Genomic DNA, 21,110 nt, shown 5'->3' on the forward strand with positions numbered 1-21,110 from the left:
ATAATGAGTCCCTTACCTTTCTTATAGTTAAATGATTTGAAGAATGGTTCACGGAAGGACATAATGTGATAGATAACATTCCTAATCTTAACTACAAAACCTAGACACTTATGCACCTATTGAAAGTATGATTATGGAGGTGTCTGCCTTCGGAAAGCATACAGTATACCACGCACCAGTTTTAGAATTATCAGTAGACCTGACCTCAACGGAACACATCAAGAACATCAAAAGACCCAAGTTGGAGGTAGATGACAGAAAACGAAGTTACCACGGCTGCGAAAGCCGAATTATAGGTATACCGTTCAGTTTTACTGAAACTGGTGAGAATTTCATACTGAATTAGCCAGACGCGATCAACCATGAGTTCAGCACGAACAAACACTAAGGAACAAATAACCCCTCCACGGATACCGACCTTTGAATAGCTTATTTTATGTTAGAAGACATAGTTTCGGCAGGAAGCCTCTTGTAGATACTGGAGAGTCACACAAAGTCTCTAAGAATCAAAAAGTAAACCAGAACGACTAACTCAGCCTGTTGACCTTCAAGGTGTTTATAAATAATAAAGATTATGACGTTTGTGGCGACATGATTTGATACTATTTTTCAAGTTTAAACTAAAGTACATATGGATTTTCTCAGTGGCAGCTTTAAATCTGGCAGTGAATGAAGAGACAATGAACTGGTATTTGACATCGATTAAAGCTTCAAATACTCACAAGAACTACACTTATATTTTCTTGTTAGACTTTATAGTCAGAAAATACCTTAATCGTCTGATCACATCGTTTCTAACATCAGGGTAGGAAGTAATTGAAGACGGTTAACCTCAGCTAAATACGTCCAAATTTGACACGCAACCAGGGAAAATTGGAAGTATAATTTTTATGTGAAATAAAAAAGAAATAATAAGAGATTGCTTCTCATCATGGTCATGGAATGTTTCAAGGTCAAACTGTCAAGGCCATTTGAACGTATACAGGTCGTCCGTAAGTTTGAAGCCTCGTGAGGCTGTTTACATCAATTATTTCTTATAACAAGATTGTCTTGATACCACGAATTTTCTGTTGATAGTAACCATACCTTAGTTTCATTTGTAAGTTTCAGTGCATTTTGTATGTTCACTGTGACGTTTCACCATTCGAATCTAGTTAATTAACAAAAACTGATGCATTTAATAATGAAATACTCGACCTGACACTTTACTCACAAATAAGTGTATGGTTTCTTAGATTCAAAATGCTTGCATTGAATGCCATATTACCTCTTTTCTTCCGTTCTGTTCACATAGACTGGGCAGATGTGTTATGATCATAACAATTATTATTCTGCTCTGCGTAACAATTATAATACTGCACTGTCAATTATTATTTACGCTCATTTTATCAGGTTTTTTTGGCATGAGAAAGTCTCCTTTTTTTTGTTAGGTGTTTCTTCTTGAGAGAGGATTGGATAACAGCCCTAGATATCGGTCTGTCTGTTGATTTGTTATTCATAGATTTTAGCAAAGCATTTGACAAGTTTTCACACTTAGGTCTTATGCGAAAGCTCTTAGGCTTCGGAATAACAGGTGCTTTACAGGAATGGGTAGGAAACTTCTTATGCGACCGCAGAGAGTGAGGGTCAATGGAACGCTGTCTGATTGGAAGCCGGTCAAAACTGGTGTATCCAAGGCAATATCTTAGGCCCTCTGCTTTTCCTTCTCTACGTTAATAAATTACCGCTGTTGCTTAGGTCGTCGACATTATTGTTTGCGGATGATGTGAGAATCTGGAGAACAATAAGAAGTGAGGTTGATCATTTTGATCTCCAAGCTGACTTACATGAATTAGTTGGATGGGCTCGAAGTTGGGGCTTTGCAGTTAATCCTATGTAGAGTATGCTCATACAAATCTAGTATAGGGTCTTTCTAAACTCCCTTACAATGAGCGCCCAAACCTTTCCCCCTTGTCGTATCATAGGACGCGAGGTGACCTTATACTGGCATTTCGCATCTTCAATTATGATTTGGGTGGTAATGTCTTATCTTGCGGCAAGCCTAGTTTATGAACGCACCAATCAGGTATAAGATAGCAGGTCTCGAATTTTGGCGCAAAACTCACCCATCTATTTGGTTAAATAGAGTTTTGACATTATAGCTGTCAGTCCGTGTGAAAACCCTAAATATAATTCTTAACCCTAACCATAAGAATATTTTCCATAAATGGACAGTTCATCATCATCACCACCAACCGTAAATCCTAATTCTAATTCGTCACACTGTTTTATAATCCTCATTTGGTCCTAGTTATTAAGTTGACTCTATCAAGGTTACTCTAACGTCGCTAAAAGTTCGTCCATAAATTCTAGCCTCACCCGCCTTGCTTGTGTAAAAATTTCCATGACCTATTGCAAGTCAAGTCTTAAAATGTCTTATGACCACGGCATCTTTTAACCATGTTCTTCCATTAGGGTCAGGTTTTATTAGTTATCCCTCATAAAGACACTTCAATAAGGCCTTTGGGGATACCCTTATTCCTAATACTAAAAAGTCCTTGCTTAAGCGGTGGTGGCAGAACGCATAATTTCCTGTCAATTTAAATGTGTAAAAATAGCTTCTCAAAAAATACTGAAAGCTCTGAAATAGCCATTTCTCGTATGATAATTTTGTATTTATATGCATCCTTAGCTGAAGTATAGTTTTTAAACTAAAAATTGATGACTGTAGAGCGTTTCCCAGCATTGTTTATGTGTTTGGAATATCATAACCTAGGAAAAATTTTGGGGAATCTCTTATTTATGAACGAACCAATTAGATAGCAGGTATTTGAATTTGACGCGAAATTCAGTCACTCATTTTGTTAAGAACCATTTTGGCATTATAGCTTATATTGGTTCGTGATGAAAACATTAGATCTAATCCCTAACTTAAGCGGTCAACTGTAAATCTTAATCCTAACTCCTCAAACTTATCTATAACCCTCATTTAAACCAAGTAGTTGGACATTCCAAAGTCGTTTTGGCGTTGCTTAAAGGTCTTCCATAAATTGTGGTCCCACCAAAAATCTCATTACATTTTAGTTAATGGACTTCATTTCAACTCAAAACTATCTGAAGCTCAAGTCCTTGTTTTAAGATCTACCAAAGATTATGTTTGCGGACTAATGCAATATAATGCAGATAGTATTTACATCCAATAAAGTTGGATTCTTTTCGCTTTTGTAAATTGTCATACATCCCTTTTAATAACATTTTATTTTTATTCCCCAAGTTTAAGAGCTTGGTCTCGCCGAAATCAGCCTCCTAAACAACAAATCCTTGCTTCAAAATCATATAAGTCTATTATTATAAAAGGTACTTGCCACCGAAAAAGGTGTGACGTAGATCCATTTCAATAAACGTTTATGTATATTGTCAGAGCTGTTGTCACTTCAAAATATAATTTCCAATCATATAAATCTGGTACCGTTTTGTCAATTGCCCTGTCTTCTCAATGTGACCTGTTCTCCAAATCCAATATAAAGCCCTCAACATCCAGTTAGCCTCACGAAGATAATTAAAAAGTCAGTTGTACAGAGAACCCTATCTCTGAAAAATAATGTAACACTTGTTTATTTGGTATTGCAATTCTGGTAAGATATACCGCTATTACTTAGTTTTATGTAGGCTAGACGAATCCAATAACACAAATGAAAATAAATTTCAGAAATTAGAGTCGATGAGGCGATTTGTTTCAGTAAAAACGTGTAAACCCGAATACGTTTCTATAACAATGTAAACTATTGTCACATGTAAATGTATTGTATATGCTTAACGAGTTTTCGGTTTGTTTTCTGTCCTTTAGATTCCTGAGTTAATTGTCAGCTTACACTCTGTGTATTCGCTAACAACAGCTTAAGGTATAAGAAAATTTTCTGACGTATAGACTATTCAAGCGGTCCGGCGCTTTTTAGTTGGTTTTGATGGAACGATCTTTACCTCCTTGTTATAGACTTCTCCACACGTCAGTATTACGAAATGACTTCCGAAGGTATGGTATTCTTTGTTTGTTCAATATTACCGACAGACTGGCAATATACATTCTCCTGCTTACTTACTTTTGCTACACACTTTATCATGCCTCACGAAAACCCCTTAGCATTGTTAAGACGGTTCTTCATCGTTCCGGCGTAAATGGACAACTAAGAACTGTTGGTTTCACTTCTGACGGCTGGAAACCGTTTGGTAGTTTTCTTTCGTATGGTTGACGGCTGTATTTAGATTCTGACAATTGGAGTCAGTTACTGGGTGGCCTTGAATATATTTATTTGTTTGTTTATGCAGTTTCAATGATTCTAAGGTGAGTCTAAAAGATATTAAACTACTTTATAGTGGCTTTCTTGCAGAACGAGTCAATTTAAGATACTTCTTATCTATCGGAATGTTTCTTAGTGGAGTTTCAACTTTTGCATTTGGACTGGCTTCATACTTTGAAATTCACTACTACTCATACTTCGTCTTTATACAGGTAAAAAAATGTTTAATTGTCACTTCCAGGTGTTTTCTGGTTTTGTTCAAGCTTCTGGATGGCCGGCTGTTGTTACTCTGGTGGGAAATTGGTGGGGCAAAAGCAGGTTTCCAACAAAGTTTCACGTTTAATACTGATTATATATATATATATATATATATATATATATATATATATATATATATATATATATATATATGTTTACATTTACAAGTTCATTTGCGTATGGTTACTAGCAGAGAATTTCCTCTGTCGATAAAAAATGGTTCGGTCCTTATCACTACTAATAGATGAGAGTGGAATAGTGATCCATTTTGAAAAAAAGTTACATCAGATTCAATCAGCCGATTCATTGTATTTTTATTTCCAATTAAAACATTAAAAAATCGTTTGTAGTGCAATTAGTGATTAATATACCCTCCCGATTGTAAACTCCGTTTAAATCCTACAAAAGTCAAGTTCACTTTCTTGCAAAGTAACTTCAATTTAGATTGATATCATGAATGGATCAATGTTAGACCACTCCTCAGCAATGCATCAATGATCCCGCACCAAAGGAACTCGAACCGGGGAACTTCGGTCTCGTGAGCGGACGCTTAATCTTTAGACCACTGAGCCGGCATCCAACGGTGTTAATGTCTAAGTTCAACCAATCCACGATATTGCGCGACCGTCCACTATTGTCTTCAGTGAGTAACGGTCTCACAACAGACACGGTTGAACTCCGCTGGTCACGGCTTCTCACTAGAACTCCAGAAAATCCATCTTGAAGCCAGTCACTAGCGAGCACATGGTAAGTTCAATTTATTATGTAACAATTTGAACTCAGTAAACTGAGTTTGTGGAATGTAGTTTGTTATAGTCAAGCTTTTCTTTCCTTTTTATTAACGTCCACATTTGTGTTTTTCCTGTTTTCGTATAGACGGGGACTTATTATGGGTCTTTGGAATTCTCATACAAGTTTAGGAAATATCATAGGTTCCGTCATTGCTGGAATCTATGTTGAAACAAACTGGGGGGCTTCTTTTTATCTCCCCGGTCTTATCATGATGGTTGGGGCGTTGGTTGTCTACCTGACAGTTATAGAGCATCCTAACATGGTCTATAACTCGGCTAGTTCCGAAAAAACAGGTACTCAAATTCCAATGTCAGGAAGCATATATGGGGTAATTATCTATTCGTTCATAGATTTTTACAGCTTATTGTGAAGTAACTTGCGAAAGTTAATTCGTTTTAGAAATAAACACTGGCATCAGTAGGAATAAAATGTTATACAGACAAAAGCTTTGATTGTATGTATATATTAACAAGTAGTCTTCAAAATGCATCGTTCATTATTACATTCACTACGTGAACTTGAGATCCGTGTTGACTTCCGAATACTGTTATGAATGTCCGTTATTCCTTATTTTTTCCAATCGCGCTGTTCGAATGCAACCGTAAGCTTTTACTAAACGTAATTTGATAAATAATCCTTGTAGAAACAAAGTATAAACCATCCTATATGAATTGACTATTTATCACAGCTTAAATGAGTCGTATACACAATTGCCAACTCATCATAAAGCCGACTATTCAAAGACCCATTTATGTCATATATGCCAACCGTTTATTTCGGTCCATTGATTTTATTGATAATACCAGTATGATGTCTGTTAGTTACTTGTCATCAGTCAGTAGTTTTAATTACTGTCTGTTTCTTGGAGGATATAAGTAATATAGTCTAGTTAGTACATGCTTCACTCTCCACTTTATAAGCTTTTGTAGTTTCTTTATCAATTAATATAATCATTCTTAAAAGTAGAAATTCTTTGATGTGGTGGTTTTGGGGTTCACAACAAAATACTTTATTTGAACATGGCTAACGAGTAGCAACATTTTATGTGGCATGTAAAAAACCAATTCCACCTCTGTGGGTTATTTTCCATGTGCTGTACTCATGAAGCACTCTTCCACTTAGAGCATCGATTACTTTTACGATTTTCCATACCGATTGCAAGTCTAAATTAACTCTGAGTTCATAAGATTGGATCAATTTATGTTTTCTTTTGTAGCTCCGTTTGCTCCAGCTTCTTCGTGTTGAATTATATATGATCATAATAAAGAATCTTTATCTATTTTTTTCATTACTTTAGCTGAATAGAGACAGTGGAAGTTACTGTGATATAATTAACGTTCATTTACGGATAACTCATTTACATACAGCAGATTTACTCCGTCGATTTTGAACTGCACGGTTTGTATAGTGGACAGTGTTACCACCCGGACTCCTACTATCCCAACCAAGTTTCATGAATGGTATTACTATTGCTTAATCTAGGGATTCTGAAAAATTACATGAAAGGCATTACAACATTAAGTTTATCAGTCGATAAAACAAAAAAATTGTAGGTAGTATTTCTACTAATCTTACATAATACAGACCATTACATTACCCTGTTGTTATGATACAAAAGAGAGATTTGTTAATTACTTCACAATGATAGTAACTGTCCAAATAGTTCACGTGACTTCAATTTAACTCGTGAGCGGAAATTATTTCGATCACATGTATGTAAGACAATAACTTGTAGAGTCTGTTACTATGCCAAGCCTACAGGGGTTATTCTAGCTTCCGGACAGACCAGTTTATTCATTATTTTGGAGTCACATTTTGACTGTCAATTACTTACTAACCTTGACTGTTCTTATATGAGCGTTTGTTGATTGCTTACCTCTAATATCTACGTGTCTGTAGCTTACTTTTGTCTGACTTGAAATATCGAGTCACGCTTCAACAAACCGAGTTGGTTCTTTCGTCTTCTCTGCTTCGCTTTTCATTCTGAATGTCTATTCTAATCAACAAGTGTACGAAATACACGTATTCAAAATTCATCCTCATACCTTACTTATTCTGTTATTCTCTAACGTGAATTAAGTCGATAATTATGTAGGAGGATAGCGGGGATGTATATTTCGATAACATACGATCTTTTCGGAGTCAGAATAAAAGGCTTCAAAAAGTTTATTGAACTCTGCCTTCAAATTGATTTATGTCATACATCAGTTCAGTTGGATGAATAAGAAAACTTATAAATGAATCAGGACTGAAATAAAGTAAATTTTTAATCGTTACATGAGAGTGACTCTGTTGTTTTTGGACTTATAAATAAGCTTCTTGATTCAAACCGATTGGATTGGAACTCCAGTTACTTAACCTTATCACTAAAACCAAACCAAACCAACTACATTTATGAATACAAATTATGTTTGTAAATTTGAACGTCACTTGGATTTATGAAGTAATAGCTAACCATTTTTGTGCGCTACTTTGTATCTACCTAATAGTGTTATTGTTGTCCTATTTCTCTACAGGGAAACATCGACCGCGAAAGGTCAGACAAAGATGGTTTGAGGCCTTTAATATCGGATATCGAGGCCACTCGACCAATTAATTTCATTGAAGCTCTTCTATTACCAGTAAGTTTGTCTTAATGTATTTTTAATCCGGCTATACGACTCTAAAGACGTATATTTGCGAATCTCGTTATTTTGTCTAATCTATTGATGCAACACGTTTTCCTTATTATTTCCTAGCATATGCTTTAGTTGTTTTGACAGTGAAGGTTTAATTTCTGAAAAACCAGGAGTCACTGGGTAGGAAATCATACAGGCCAACTGATAAGTGATAAATGATAAAGATCCCTTTCTATAGGTTGAAATATGGCTTCATTTTCTGACGGATGAAGATGTATATTTATTTGTGAATGTACATATATTGTCTATTTGGTTAGCCAACAAAGGCTTCCTACTCAGTCTTGGTTGTTTTTAGTCAAGTAACTAGATGAACTCGCGTATGGGAAGCTTGTATATCAGTAACAGACTCGGATACCATACAAGATAACAATTTCTACTCATTATAAAATTCATTTATCTTGCGTAGAACATTTGTAGCTGAACTGGATGTTAGTGAAGTTTTGTTTGATTGTGGAGCGTTCATTGCTCTTCTGACAAACTTAGGACTAAGAATCAGATCGAAGGGCTGTAAAATCACAATAAAGAGACAGTTCGCGACGGGTTAAAGGTAAACAATGACCAGTAAAGATCGAGGTTGACGGAACAAGTTGTGAGTCATATGTGGAGAAATTCGAATACTTCACTTCTATTTGAAGTTCGTGCTGATGATTTTATTAAGAAGAACAATTAAAGCTCCATAATCAAATCAACCAGAAAACGAAACTCCACCAAAATTCAACTATCTCCACAAAGTCTTTATATACAGTAATTCATTAATATATATATTCGTTAATTATTCTATGAAATTTTCTCCTTATCATTCCTGTTTTTCTGTTTATTTTGCAGAGTGTGTTTACCTACTCACTCTTATTATTCTTTACGAAACTTGTCTCATATACATTTCTTTATTGGTTACCAAACTACTTAACCATTGTTGAACATGTGTCAGCTGAACAGGCTGCTAAACTTTCTGTGTTGTTCGATGTTGGTGGCATAATCGGTGGTGTATTGATAGGATGGTTTAGTGATAGTCAGGTAAGTTTTATTTCTGTCCATTCGACGATTAGAAATAAAAACCTACATATTATGTTGAAATTAATTATTAACTTTCATATGAGTTTTTCCAGACATTGGACTCCATTCAAGTATGTTTATTGTATTGTCCTTAGTAAATCTCTCTGTCAAACTCCAAAAACGATAGAGTGGAGACAAATGCAGAACAAAAGGTTTTTATAGTGAAGAGTAACAGATGATGAAAACAACAGACAAAACAGTAATGATGCTGGTTGGGTAACGTTAGAAAGTTGTTTGGATTTACTGAATATGCTATGATCAAAAAATATAGACAGTGAATTACGCTGTTACGAAGAGAAGTAAATCTATGATCTATTCTCAAACCAGACATTGAAAATAATGAACTAAACACTTAAAGGAACCGTTGAACTAGCGTTTGCTTGCTAACTGGTAGCTTAGAATACGAGTTTTGTTGGTCATTCCTGATTTGTTTTCTTATCAATGGTGTTCGCTTCAAGTGAAGGATTATGTCATGTAGTAACTTATATCCGAACGAAGAATAAGTGAATGGTAACTACTGGAATCTATTTATGGACTGTTACTATATATATCTTATTGCATAACCATTTTGTAACTATATTATATGTATATTCATATTCCTTTTATTATAATCATCCATTTGACCTATTGGCCTTTACTTACTTACTTACTTACTTACTTACTTACTTACTTACTTACTTACTTACTTACTTACTTACTTACTTACTTACTTACTTACTTACTTACTTCACTTACTTACTTACTTACTTACTTACTTACTTACTTCACTCACTACCTACTACTCACTTCACTCACTCCACTTCTACTCACTTCACTCACTCACTTCACTCACTACTCACTACCTACCCACTCACTCACTCACTCACCTCACTCACTTCACTCACTCTACTTCACTCACTACTCACTTCACCACTCACTTCACTCACTTCTCACTTACTCACTCACTACTCACTACCTCACCTCACTCACCTTACTCTGCTTACTCACTTCACTTCACTTACTCACTTCACTTACTTACTTACTTACTTACTTACTTACTTACTTCACTCACTTACTTACTTACTTCACTTACTTACTTACTTACTTACTTACTTACTTACTTACTTACTTACTTACTTACTTAGTGATTGCCCCTTGTGATCTTGTATGATTGTTATTTTCTACTTTATAGTGTGATGTAGCCTGATTTGCTTGGATATAAACTGCATATGTCTGGAATACATGATTCGTATGGTAGAGGCTGATATCGGTGTTCTGAGCTAAACCGGTAGGGTTAGGCGAGAAGCTACTATCTCAGAGGACCAGAAGAACTCGAATGTGATCATAGGCTGCTCGTACTGGTTGACACTTCAGTGGTTTGGTACAGTGCTCATGGGCTCCAGAATCCTGAGGTAACAAATGGCATACGAATCTATTGTTCGTCATCGGCTACCGTGGGACTGCATCTCCCAAAGTTGCTCCACTGCCTTATGGATTAGACCTCTAGATCAAAGGCTCGGGGTGTGGTGCCCTGAGAAAATTACCTGCTTCCATTTGGGTGCCCGTGCAGTATTCCAGTCCTCAAATCGAATAACGAGGTGTGGTGCATATATACGTGGTACCTCCTTGTACCAATGTTTGTGTGTTTAAATAAATAAAGGGATGTACATGAGTCAAAACTCGGAGTTATAGTTGGTTATCCCCGAGTATATTGTTCCGTGTATAAAGTTTTGATCGATTGATATTTATGTTGATGGGTGTTCTGTATTTTTGTTTGTTCTAGTCAAATGGACAAAATCTCAACGAAGATGAAAAAACAATAAAAAAACGTGCACTTGCTTGTCTTGTTATGCTAGCTTGTGCGGCACCTTTGGTAAGTTTAAATTGTTAACGATCTTATTTTTCTAGAAGAGTTGTCTAAACGCATACCTAATGTATTATTTCTTTAGTCTGAAGAATGCATTTATAATCTATTTATAGTTAACCTCATTATTTCTTGTCATCTGTGTATTTACATTATATGAATTTATTTTTAAACTGTTTGTTCAAGTAAAATATATAGGTTAGTTGATTACCAAATCTGTCAGCAGGCTTCCTTGGCTAGAACCCTAGAATCTCGTACCATTGATGTATGCTGTGTCTCCGAAACACGCATACAGGATCCCAGTGTGGTCATTCACTTGACCTCATCTCGGCAAAACGGAGAGCCAACGAGATACACCCTCCGTGTATCTGGTGACCCGATGGCTAGCTCTCGTGAACTGGCAGGTGTGGGCATAGCACTAAGCACGAGGGCGGAACAAGCACTGTTAGAGTGGATACCCGTCAACAGTCGTCTATGTGCTGTTCGGCTAAACGGCTCCGTAAGAACTCGGAAGGATAGGGACACACGTCGTTGCCTTTTTGTCGTTTCTGCCTACGCTCCCACTGACTGCAGCTCAGATGATGTGAAAGATGAATTTTACAGAAAGCTTTCTGAACTTCTTCAGAAAGCTAAACGCTCAGACGTAGTACTCGTAGGGGGTGACTTTAATGCTCAGATAGGTAGCTTAAACCAAACAGAAAGGCATTTAGGTGGATATTTTAATATTCCGGCACAGCGAACAGATAATGGTGACCGTCTGCTGCAACTGTGCTCAGACAATCGCTTATTTTTAGCAAATACAAATTTTAAGCATAAGGAGAGACATCGTCTAACATGGCGACCCCCTACACCGAGCCAACGATGGACTCAAATAGACTACATTGCCATCAGTCATCGTTGGAGAGGTTCGGTAGAAGATTGTCGCTTATTCTGGAGTACCTGCTTGGACTCCGACCACGCCCTAATACGGGCACGCATCTGCTTGCGCCTCACTGGACGCAAAAAATCCACATTAAAAAGACCCATTAGAACTGAGTTGAGTAACGAGAAAACCAAAAATAGGTTCCAAGAACAACTGAGTTCACAATTAGGTAGTTCTGAAAACGAGGCTGACCCAGATGTTGCTTGGAAAGATATTCAAGCAGCTGTGGAAACAGCAATGAAATCTGTTAGTGACTTAAACTACAGAGTTACAAAGAACCAGTGGATTTCTTCAAAGTCTATCACACTGATGGATTCTCGCAAACTCGTCCCATCAGGTTCCGAACATGATGAAGAGCGACAACAAATTAGATCTAGGTTAAGAAAAAGTCTAAGAAACGACCGTGAGCAGTGGTGGGCAACGAAAGCAAAAGAGATGGAAAAGGCGGCGACTATAGGGAACACAAGACAGCTTTACAGACTAATAAAAGAAACTGGAATTAATAAGTCAAGTGTAAGTGAGATTATTTCGGAAAAAGACGACACCCTCATCTACTCCCAGTCCAGACGTTTAGAACGATGGGCGGAACATTTCAGAGAACAGTTCAACTGGCCTTCAGCTACTCTACAACTACCCTCCATTCCCAGACAGTGTGAATGGAACATTGAAGTAGGTCCCCCAACTCTAGCAGAAGTTCAGGAGGCTATAGTTAATCTGAAACGAGGAAAGGCAGCTGGTCCAGATGGATTGGCTCCAGAAGTCTTTAAGTTGGTGGTCTAATTTTAGCGATTAGGTTGACTAATATTTTAGCTAATATCTGGGAGTTAGACGTTATTCCATCTGACTGGTCGCAATCACTTATCGCCCCAATATATAAGAAAGGGTCAAAATCATCATGTGACAACCATAGAGGGATTAGTTTAACTAATATAGTATCTAAAATACTAGCCTCGATAATTATCAGACGCCTAACTAAGACTCGTGAACTGCAAACACGAGAGAACCAAGCTGGCTTCAGATCTGGTCGTGGCTGCATCGACCACATATTCACCATTCGTCAGATTCTAGAACACAGGCATACTTATCGGCGTCCGACAATGGTGGTCTTTCTTGACTTAAAAGCAGCATTTGACTCGGTAGACCGCGAGATTCTGTGGCAGTGTCTGTCATTAAAAGGCGTACCCCAGAAGTACATAAACCTTGTGAAGGCTCTTTACTCAAACACTACTAGTCGAGTCAGAGCTTATGGCGAACTGTCATCTACTTTTGCAACCTCAAGTGGTGTCCGTCAAGGCTGTCCACTTTCCCCATTTTTGTTTAACTTCATCATAGATCTACTGATGGAAATAACATTCTCGTCCACTGAATTCTAGGGTATTGATCTCCATCCAGGAGGTCCACTTATCGACTTAGAATACGCAGATGATATAGTCCTGTTTGGTGAAGACGCTGACAAAATGCAGAGTCTTTTGGTAGCACTAAGCAACAATGCCAGAATGTTTGGAATGCGCTTCTCTCCCTCGAAATGCATGTTGTTGCTTCAGGACTGGTCTGCGTTAACACCTGAACTAAGGATAGGCAGTGAAGTAGTCGAATGCGTTGACAACTTCACTTATCTTGGAAGTCTGATCAGCCCTAATGAGTTGGTGTCTGACGAAATCTCAGCACGGATTCGAAAAGCTCGTTTGGCTTTTGCCAACTTACGTCACCTATGGCGAAGGCGAGATATCCGTCTATCAATAAAAGGACGAGTATACTGCGCGGCAGTCCGTTCTGTCTTACTTTACGGCAGCGAAACATGGCAATTAAGAGTAGAAGACACTCGTAAGCTACTAGTATTTGACCACAGATGCCTTAGAAATATTGCTGGCGTCTGCTGGGATCACCGGGTAAGTAATAGTGAGGTTAGACGCAGGATATTAGGGAATGATGGTAAATCGGTTGATGAGATCATGAATCTTCATCGACTGAGATGGTTGGGCCACGTGTTACGTATGCCTGAATACCGATTACCACGACGTGCAATACTAACCGGTGTTGGGGATGTTTGGAAGAAAGTTAGGGGCGGTCAAACCAAAACGTGGCATCAGTGCTTGAAGTCACTAAATTCTAGTCTGAGCCATGTTGGTAGATGCAGACAACTTGGTTGCTGTCCACGTGACTATCGTAACCAATGGTTGGAGACTGTGTGACATGACTCAGAATCGATCACAATGGCGTAGGTGTATACACTCTTTGTTTTCCTTTTAACTGTGAGATTAAAATCGCTTCATATCTTTCTTTCTACGTACTAAATCTTTCTTCCTGTACTATGTCCCTATATGGAATCTTTCTTTTATATATTACCACCTCTGAATTAACTACTTTTATGAATCTGGTGTTCATCTTGTTGTGTTAATGAGTTATGGCAACTTGGACCGATGCACATATGTGCCTGGTCCTACGTTGTAGCTGACTGAATGACTGACTGAATCAGAATTTTCATATCTTTATATTATGTACTGAAATTTTCTGACCTATAGTTTCGCGTTTTGTCATTACAGCTATTAGCTTATCGTTCTATGACTTCTGCGAACTCGCCGATGTCGTTAAGTAAGTCAACCCACTATCGTTTAGTTCTTAAAAAAATTTAATTAACCTCAATTGCAATAAGTAATAGGTCATGCATATGTCTACGTAAGTGAATTAATCAGAAGTCTACTCGTGTGATTAATGTTATGAATGGTAACTCTTGCGAACTATTTATTGACCAATCCGATAATTATATTTTCACTGTATAATTGTTAAGCAGCTAAACTATGCATATTCATGTTCCTCCTATTATGAGCTTTATTTTGACCCATCGAATTTTATTATACGATATACCGTTATTGATATCTGCCCAGTCTGTTAATTACAGTCTCCCATATTCACAGCCATTTTTGGCTAGATCTTGTACAAATGTCATTTTCTATTTTATGGTACAATGTGGTCTGTTTGGTTAGTATATAAACCCAGTATGCTTGAAATAAATGATTCATATCGCAGAGGCTGAGAATGGTGTTCTGGACTCAAAAGGCATGGGTAGGCAGGAAGAAGGACTGATGGGGACTTTAAACTGCTCTTGCGGGTTAATGCGTCATTGGTCCGGTCGATAAGCCTCTGTTCTCCAATTTGCGTTATCATTACGTTATATATATATTGACAAGAGTATAAGTTATAACAATTAGCACTACTTAATACTACCAGTTTCTTTTCATGCAGATAGGGTCAACTTTCTCCTACAAACATGAATAACACACTTCTTGTAGGGGTACTTATCAGCCTCATATTTATGGTAAACTAACTACACTTTGCACCTCCATCCCTATCAAGCCAACCATTTTCTGGACTCTCCAAATATTCTGAAGTTTTATGTGGTAGTGTAGCACAGTTTCTTTTAAATCATTGGTAATTTTGATAAAATGTCCTGGTCAACTTTTTTTATCCAACACCAGTGTATCAATCTGAAGCAAAGTTGTTAAAGACTTCATTTTCCTAAGCAAATGCTTCAGTTCTAGTGAGGTGGTTGACCTCTGTTGGTTTGGACTACTTCACATTAAGACTGAAATAACTAAATGTCTTTGAAAAATCAACTGCCTTGGGAGATTAATCTCTTCTCTTGCGTATAATTCATCTTATTTTGATAGCACCACTCGTCTTAATGAATCTTTCTTTTTATTTTACTGTCCGTGGTTAAAGGTAACTTGATTTGGTAAACAATTATCACAAATCTTACGTTGTGTTCGTTTGTCTTTCTATCTGATAGCGTACTCTTGGTATCTTGTTTATAGTTTTACTTACATGTTGCGGTTCTGCAATCAACGGACCTTATGCATTAGTTACAACTGCTGTATCTGCCGACTTAGGTACTCAGTCGGCCTTGCTAGGACGAACTCGTGCTTTGGCTACAATTACATCTATTATTGATGGAATGGGATCATTGGGTAAGTTGAAAGTACCAGACACTTCATATATTGATCAACGCCATTGCTTCTGTTGCACTTCAGTGTATAAATCCTTTATAAATCATTTTATCGAATTAAATATTTCATAGTTTATTGGATACTTTTAAATTAATATGAATAGTTTAAACTGTTTATTATTTAATCATATACTCAATTTATTGGCTAATATTTCTGTTTTTTTAAACACAATTTGGTCTATGTTTCTGTTATGCATCCTGTGAGCAAGTTCCTAATTCCCCCACTTGATCGTTCCAATATTTCTTCAAACCAACCAAATTGTCACATCATATTTTGCAAATCAATCAATCAGTTGATAATATCAACACATTGATTTGATTCTCCTGAAGCTTAAGAAGCTGTTTCTATCACTTTTTCAAATACTTTTGTTTAGCTCGTCATTATATGACATCGCGGGTAAATTTTTAAGTTCTAAAACTAAAGAAGTGTACACGGAACATTTATTCCATAGATATTAAGAGAAGTTTGTTTTAAGGAATGTCGTCGTAACATAAGAAACGATTACTGAGAATTACGCATCAATACTCTGTAAATTGTAATATGTTTGTTCAATTTTTGGTATCGAAAATATAATTATTAAAATATGCGAATTAATAAAAAAATTGTTGGGAGTTCCAAAATATTTAAAATTTCAATGTTTCATCTTAATTATCATTTACTACTACACAGTCTTGTCCCCAAATACCCTGGTACAGCCGAAAATGGGGAGAGTCAACTCTCCCTCTCCAAATGCTCTCACATGGCCACGCGCATATAGCCTCTGTCAGAGAAGTCCTACTCACTACCTTCTCGTGGCGGCGGTGTTGTTTACAAAATTGAGAGGACGAAAAGCGAATGTCTGGCGCTTTAACCGGGTTGGTGGATATAGAGAGTCCATGTAGGGGAGTTGGAAAACCCTGATTCCAAAACAATGGTGCACATGGGCTCCAGTACCCTGAGGGAACAAATGGCGTATGAACCAATCGTTGGTCACCGACTACTATGGGACTGCAACTCCTTAGGATGCCCCCACTGCCTTGTGGATCAGACCTGTAGGTCGAAGGCTCCGGGCGTGGCCCCCTAAGAAAACCGCCTGCTTCGGTTTGGGTACCCGGGCAGTATCACAGCCCTCACACATCAAATGAGATCTGTGTGGCGCATATGTATTTGGTGCCTCCTTGTATCTATGTGACTTCCTGCAGTACGATAGACATTGTTTTAATGTTACTATGTGAAATAATGCATTTTATACAAATATTTGTGCAGTTTCTTTCTTAAAGTATCCAACGGTTAAGGAATATTTCCCTTTAAAAACTCACGATTTCCTTTGATGAATGATTCTGTCCAATGTATGGTATTATCTTTGTTATGTTTTTATTTACAGAACTGTCCAATCATTATCGATTTTGTTTAGTGATGCACCAGGTTAAAGTGTACCAAAGACAAAATCAGGATCCAATTATTGATTTTCTTAAAAATATTTTTTATCGATAAGGGACAACTTTATTTGTGATGTTTATTTATGCATTACAGGTGCTGCGTTAGGTCCACTTCTGACTGGTTTACTAGTTCCATATGGTTGGTCTGTCGTATTTGCTATGCTTATCACATCCGATCTACTGGCCATGTTAATGTCAATATGGATTGTCGTTAATTCAAGTCGTCGTCAACACCGTCGAACATATTATCGACTTCAATCAACAATTCCTATTTAATTGGAATTCGTTTTTACTTACAGCGAGAAAAAATAACAGCACAAGTCATATCAGTTTCGAAATAGCTGTGAATATATTTTGTCTTTTTCTTTCAGTATGTCATATTGCACCATATATTATTACTTCAACTGTACGTATATAGATACATATATTCTTATGTGGTAGTTTTTTTTTTACAGCCTGTTAGGTTTTTCTTAGAATTCTTTTTGTCACTGAAACGAATGTAACCAACATATCATTTATCGATATTATTGTTTATCATTACTATTATTGTCTTTTATGAATTCAGGGCTTTTTCAGGATTCCATGTACATTCTAGACTTTTCTGCCTTGTTTTTCGGTGTTTCTTCCGCCTATTAATTCTAGATAATACATGCATATATTTACTTACTGATGTCTTACATACTTAGGTGTTTGTTTATCATACTCATTTTGAAAGTGTTATTATCTGTATGAGAGAAAAAAACTGAGCAAACTATAATAAATGTTGACTTTTATCATAAAAGTTTGAGAGTATTTGGGATGCAGGCACATCTAGTTGATGAGTCTTTAGTGGGTCGAAATGCTCAGTGTGGGTCGCACTGTTAGACATCATCCGACTTTTATGATAGTCATAATTTAGTCGATTCCCCCACCAATCAAAATAATTTTCTAGTTATTTGTAACTACATATGGAATAATTCCTGAAATATATACTGTAAAATTGCAATTTCTTTAAGCTAAGCTACACTGTTAAAAATGTCTACAGTCGGCAGACTGAACTTTGCGCGCAGAAATGATTTAATGTGAAAAGAAACCTTAAGGATTGCAATTACTGAGTTCACTACTTACTGCCAAGTGAACGTTTTTTCGTAAATAAACAATTAAGTTTAAACATGCCACAGACTCGTTTATCTAGAAATCCTAGTCTTTTCATGGTGAACTGCAGATCCGCGGTTCGAAAAATAACTGACAGGTTATTTTATATTATGTACTCTATACGTGTGCTAGAATTTGACAATGTTAAGTCTATTGACTAAGTCACCTTTCTGTAAACTCACTCGCTGGCTGACGAGGTGTTTGAAACCAGTCATCAACAAACTTTCTCCCTACAATTTGGTTTCGAATTTGCACAAAACCTTAATGGCCTAAATGCTTCCGATAAATTTATTGGTGTCGTTCAATGTCTCATTTATCTTCACAAGAATTCTTTTGGAAGAAATTGCCAATATTATGTGAATATCCTGAACTCCCTCCTTTACCAATCAATGAATTCAAACAGCTTCTGTTCATGTGCACCGAAAATATACAATTTCAATCTAAAACTGTTGTACCGCCAAATTGATGGAGTAGCCATGGGTAATTTCCTGGGTCCAATTCTGGCTGATATATTTATGGGGAACCTGGAACAGATGCACGCAATCGAAGGAATCACACTTGTAGATATGTTGGTGACACATTTCTTGTCTGTAACAATCCTAAGGATTCTATGTACCTATTCAATCTTTTCAACAAAAAGTATAATGATATAGATCTTACTATGGGACATGAAGTAGGAGGTATATCCCATTTCCTAGATATTGAATTCAAAGTGCACACTACAGAGATATATCCATCGCAAAAGTACATGGAGTGGAGTTCACCTAAATTACTACAGCTTCTGTATGAGTCACAAAAATGGGATTGTATGAGCCCTTTTTTGACCGCCCTCATAAACTTTCCTCAAAGTAAAGCCTGGAAGAAGAGCTTATCTACGTGAAAATGCATATCCAGAGAAATTCACTAAGTATGTCAAAACCAACGTGTGTTATGTACGACACAGTAGAAAAGAGAACCTGCTTCTTATATCTGATTTTCAAAGGAGATGAAATCACTGGAATAACTAACCGCAGGATAAATGCCGTAATTAAGGTTGCTTATCCATCAGCAAAACTGACGTTCTACGAAACGAACTGCTCGCTAAAAAAATTGACAGGTTCTATTTTCTCAGTACCTCCAAATGCATATACTGATTTAAATGTATGTGTCAAAGCACATGCACTGGAAGAACAGGGAGAAGAGTACGTGTTCATATTTCGAATAACGTTCCAAAGAATTTGAGACTAAGAGGCACAACGGCTCTAAACAGTACAATAGCTCGGCATTTAATTGACACCAGGCATACCATTGACATTCCACAACCCCTCAAAATTATCAGCAGACAAAAATACGCAGCGTCTCTCCAGTTTGCCGACTCAGAATCAAAGAAAACTGATTTATGTATCCAGAAAGAGACAATAATAAACTTATCACTACCTTGGTAAATCATTTTTTTGTTATCATGATTATTTTATTAATATTTATATTGTTATGAGGTCTTCCCTAAGCTAATTTTTATTTCATGTCCACCAATATCATCCCTTCATCCATAGGTTTTCATTCACTTAATTCTCTTAACTTATGTAAACTCTTCAAATCCTATTCAATTATTACCCATCTTATTAATTTCTAATTCCAGTAATCTTACGTAAATCTTTTATAACCTCTATAATTATCACATAATCTATCTTAATTGTTTCCAGACCTCATTTACTAATTATTGTCCACCAGGGTGCTTGGTACCTGTGTGATTGCGCCACAGGATTGAGCTGTACTATCCAGATTGTGGCGTTAAAACCTATACGGTGTCTGGTTCTCCTGTTAAACGGGATTGAGCCATACTGTTTGGGTTGTCAAGTGAAAGTTTGGATAGTATCTGGTTCTCCTGAAAACCAATGTAAAATTACCCTGGCCCACAAGGGTATATTATACAGCTATGGCCCCCAAATGCCCTGGTACGGCCGAAAATGGGGAGAGTCAACTCTCCCTCTCCAAATGCTCTCACATGGCCACGCGCATATAGCCTCTGTCAGAGAAGTCCTACTCACTACCTTCTCGTGGCGGCGGTGTTGTTTACAAAATTGAGAGGACGAAAAGCGAATGTCTGGCGCTTTAACCGGGTTGGTGGATATAGAGAGTCCATGTAGGGGAGTTGGAAAACCCTGATTCCAAAACAATGGTGCACATGGGCTCCAGTACCCTGAGGGAACAAATGGCGTATGAACCAATCGTTGGTCACCGACTACTATGGGACTGCAACTCCTTAGGATGCCCCCACTGCCTTGTGGATCAGACCTGTAGGTCGAAGGCTCCGGGCGTGGCTCCCTAAGAAAACCGCCTGCTTCGGTTTGGGTACCCGGGCAGTATCACAGCCCTCACACATCAAATGAGATCTGTGTGGCGCATATGTATTTGGTGCCCTCTTGTACCAGTATTTATGTGTTCAAATAAAATAATGAAATTGCTAAACTTACTCTAATCCCCTATGTTTTTTTGGAATTCCATCTCCAAATGAAACCTCTAACCTATTTGTATTTATAAATATTCTTAATTTATGAAATACTCTCATTTAAACAATATACATTTCCACCGAATTAAACAACAATAATAACACTCAAACTATTTCATTTTATTTTTTTATTCTGAATTTCAATTGAATCATAATACTTTTTTTTGAATGTGAAAATATGTTTGTTTTATTTGTTAATACATTTGTAAATTTGTTGCTATGTATATATATATATATTTTTCT

General features: G+C 37.0%; 1 protein-coding gene across 3 annotated transcripts; it reads left to right on the forward strand.

Moving 5' to 3' along the window:
• Positions 1 to 887: 887 nt before the first annotated feature.
• MS3_00001780 (uncharacterized protein) lies at positions 888 to 18,006 on the forward strand. 3 transcript variants are annotated; one of them, XM_051209272.1, is made up of 13 exons: positions 888 to 992; positions 3,827 to 4,012; positions 4,049 to 4,206; positions 4,243 to 4,321; positions 4,354 to 4,489; positions 4,519 to 4,595; positions 5,412 to 5,655; positions 7,844 to 7,948; positions 8,831 to 9,019; positions 10,821 to 10,910; positions 14,367 to 14,415; positions 15,636 to 15,788; positions 17,340 to 18,006. In XM_051209272.1, exons 2-13 carry the CDS (start codon positions 3,945 to 3,947, stop codon positions 17,519 to 17,521), a joined length of 1,530 nt encoding a protein of 509 aa, XP_051074713.1. In that variant the 5' UTR covers positions 888 to 992; positions 3,827 to 3,944; the 3' UTR covers positions 17,522 to 18,006. The 3 variants fall into 3 exon arrangements, with proteins under 3 accessions (XP_051074713.1, XP_051074714.1, XP_051074715.1); XM_051209274.1 differs by having other exon boundaries at positions 956 to 992; positions 4,354 to 4,595; XM_051209273.1 differs by lacking the exons at positions 888 to 992; positions 3,827 to 4,012; positions 4,049 to 4,206; ... (1 more) ...; positions 4,354 to 4,489; positions 4,519 to 4,595 and having other exon boundaries at positions 4,702 to 7,948.
• Positions 18,007 to 21,110: the final 3,104 nt, after the last annotated feature.

The sequence above is a fragment of the Schistosoma haematobium genome, chromosome 1 (genome assembly GCF_000699445.3).
Source record: "Schistosoma haematobium chromosome 1, whole genome shotgun sequence".
Taxonomy (NCBI): Eukaryota; Metazoa; Platyhelminthes; class Trematoda; order Strigeidida; family Schistosomatidae; genus Schistosoma; species Schistosoma haematobium.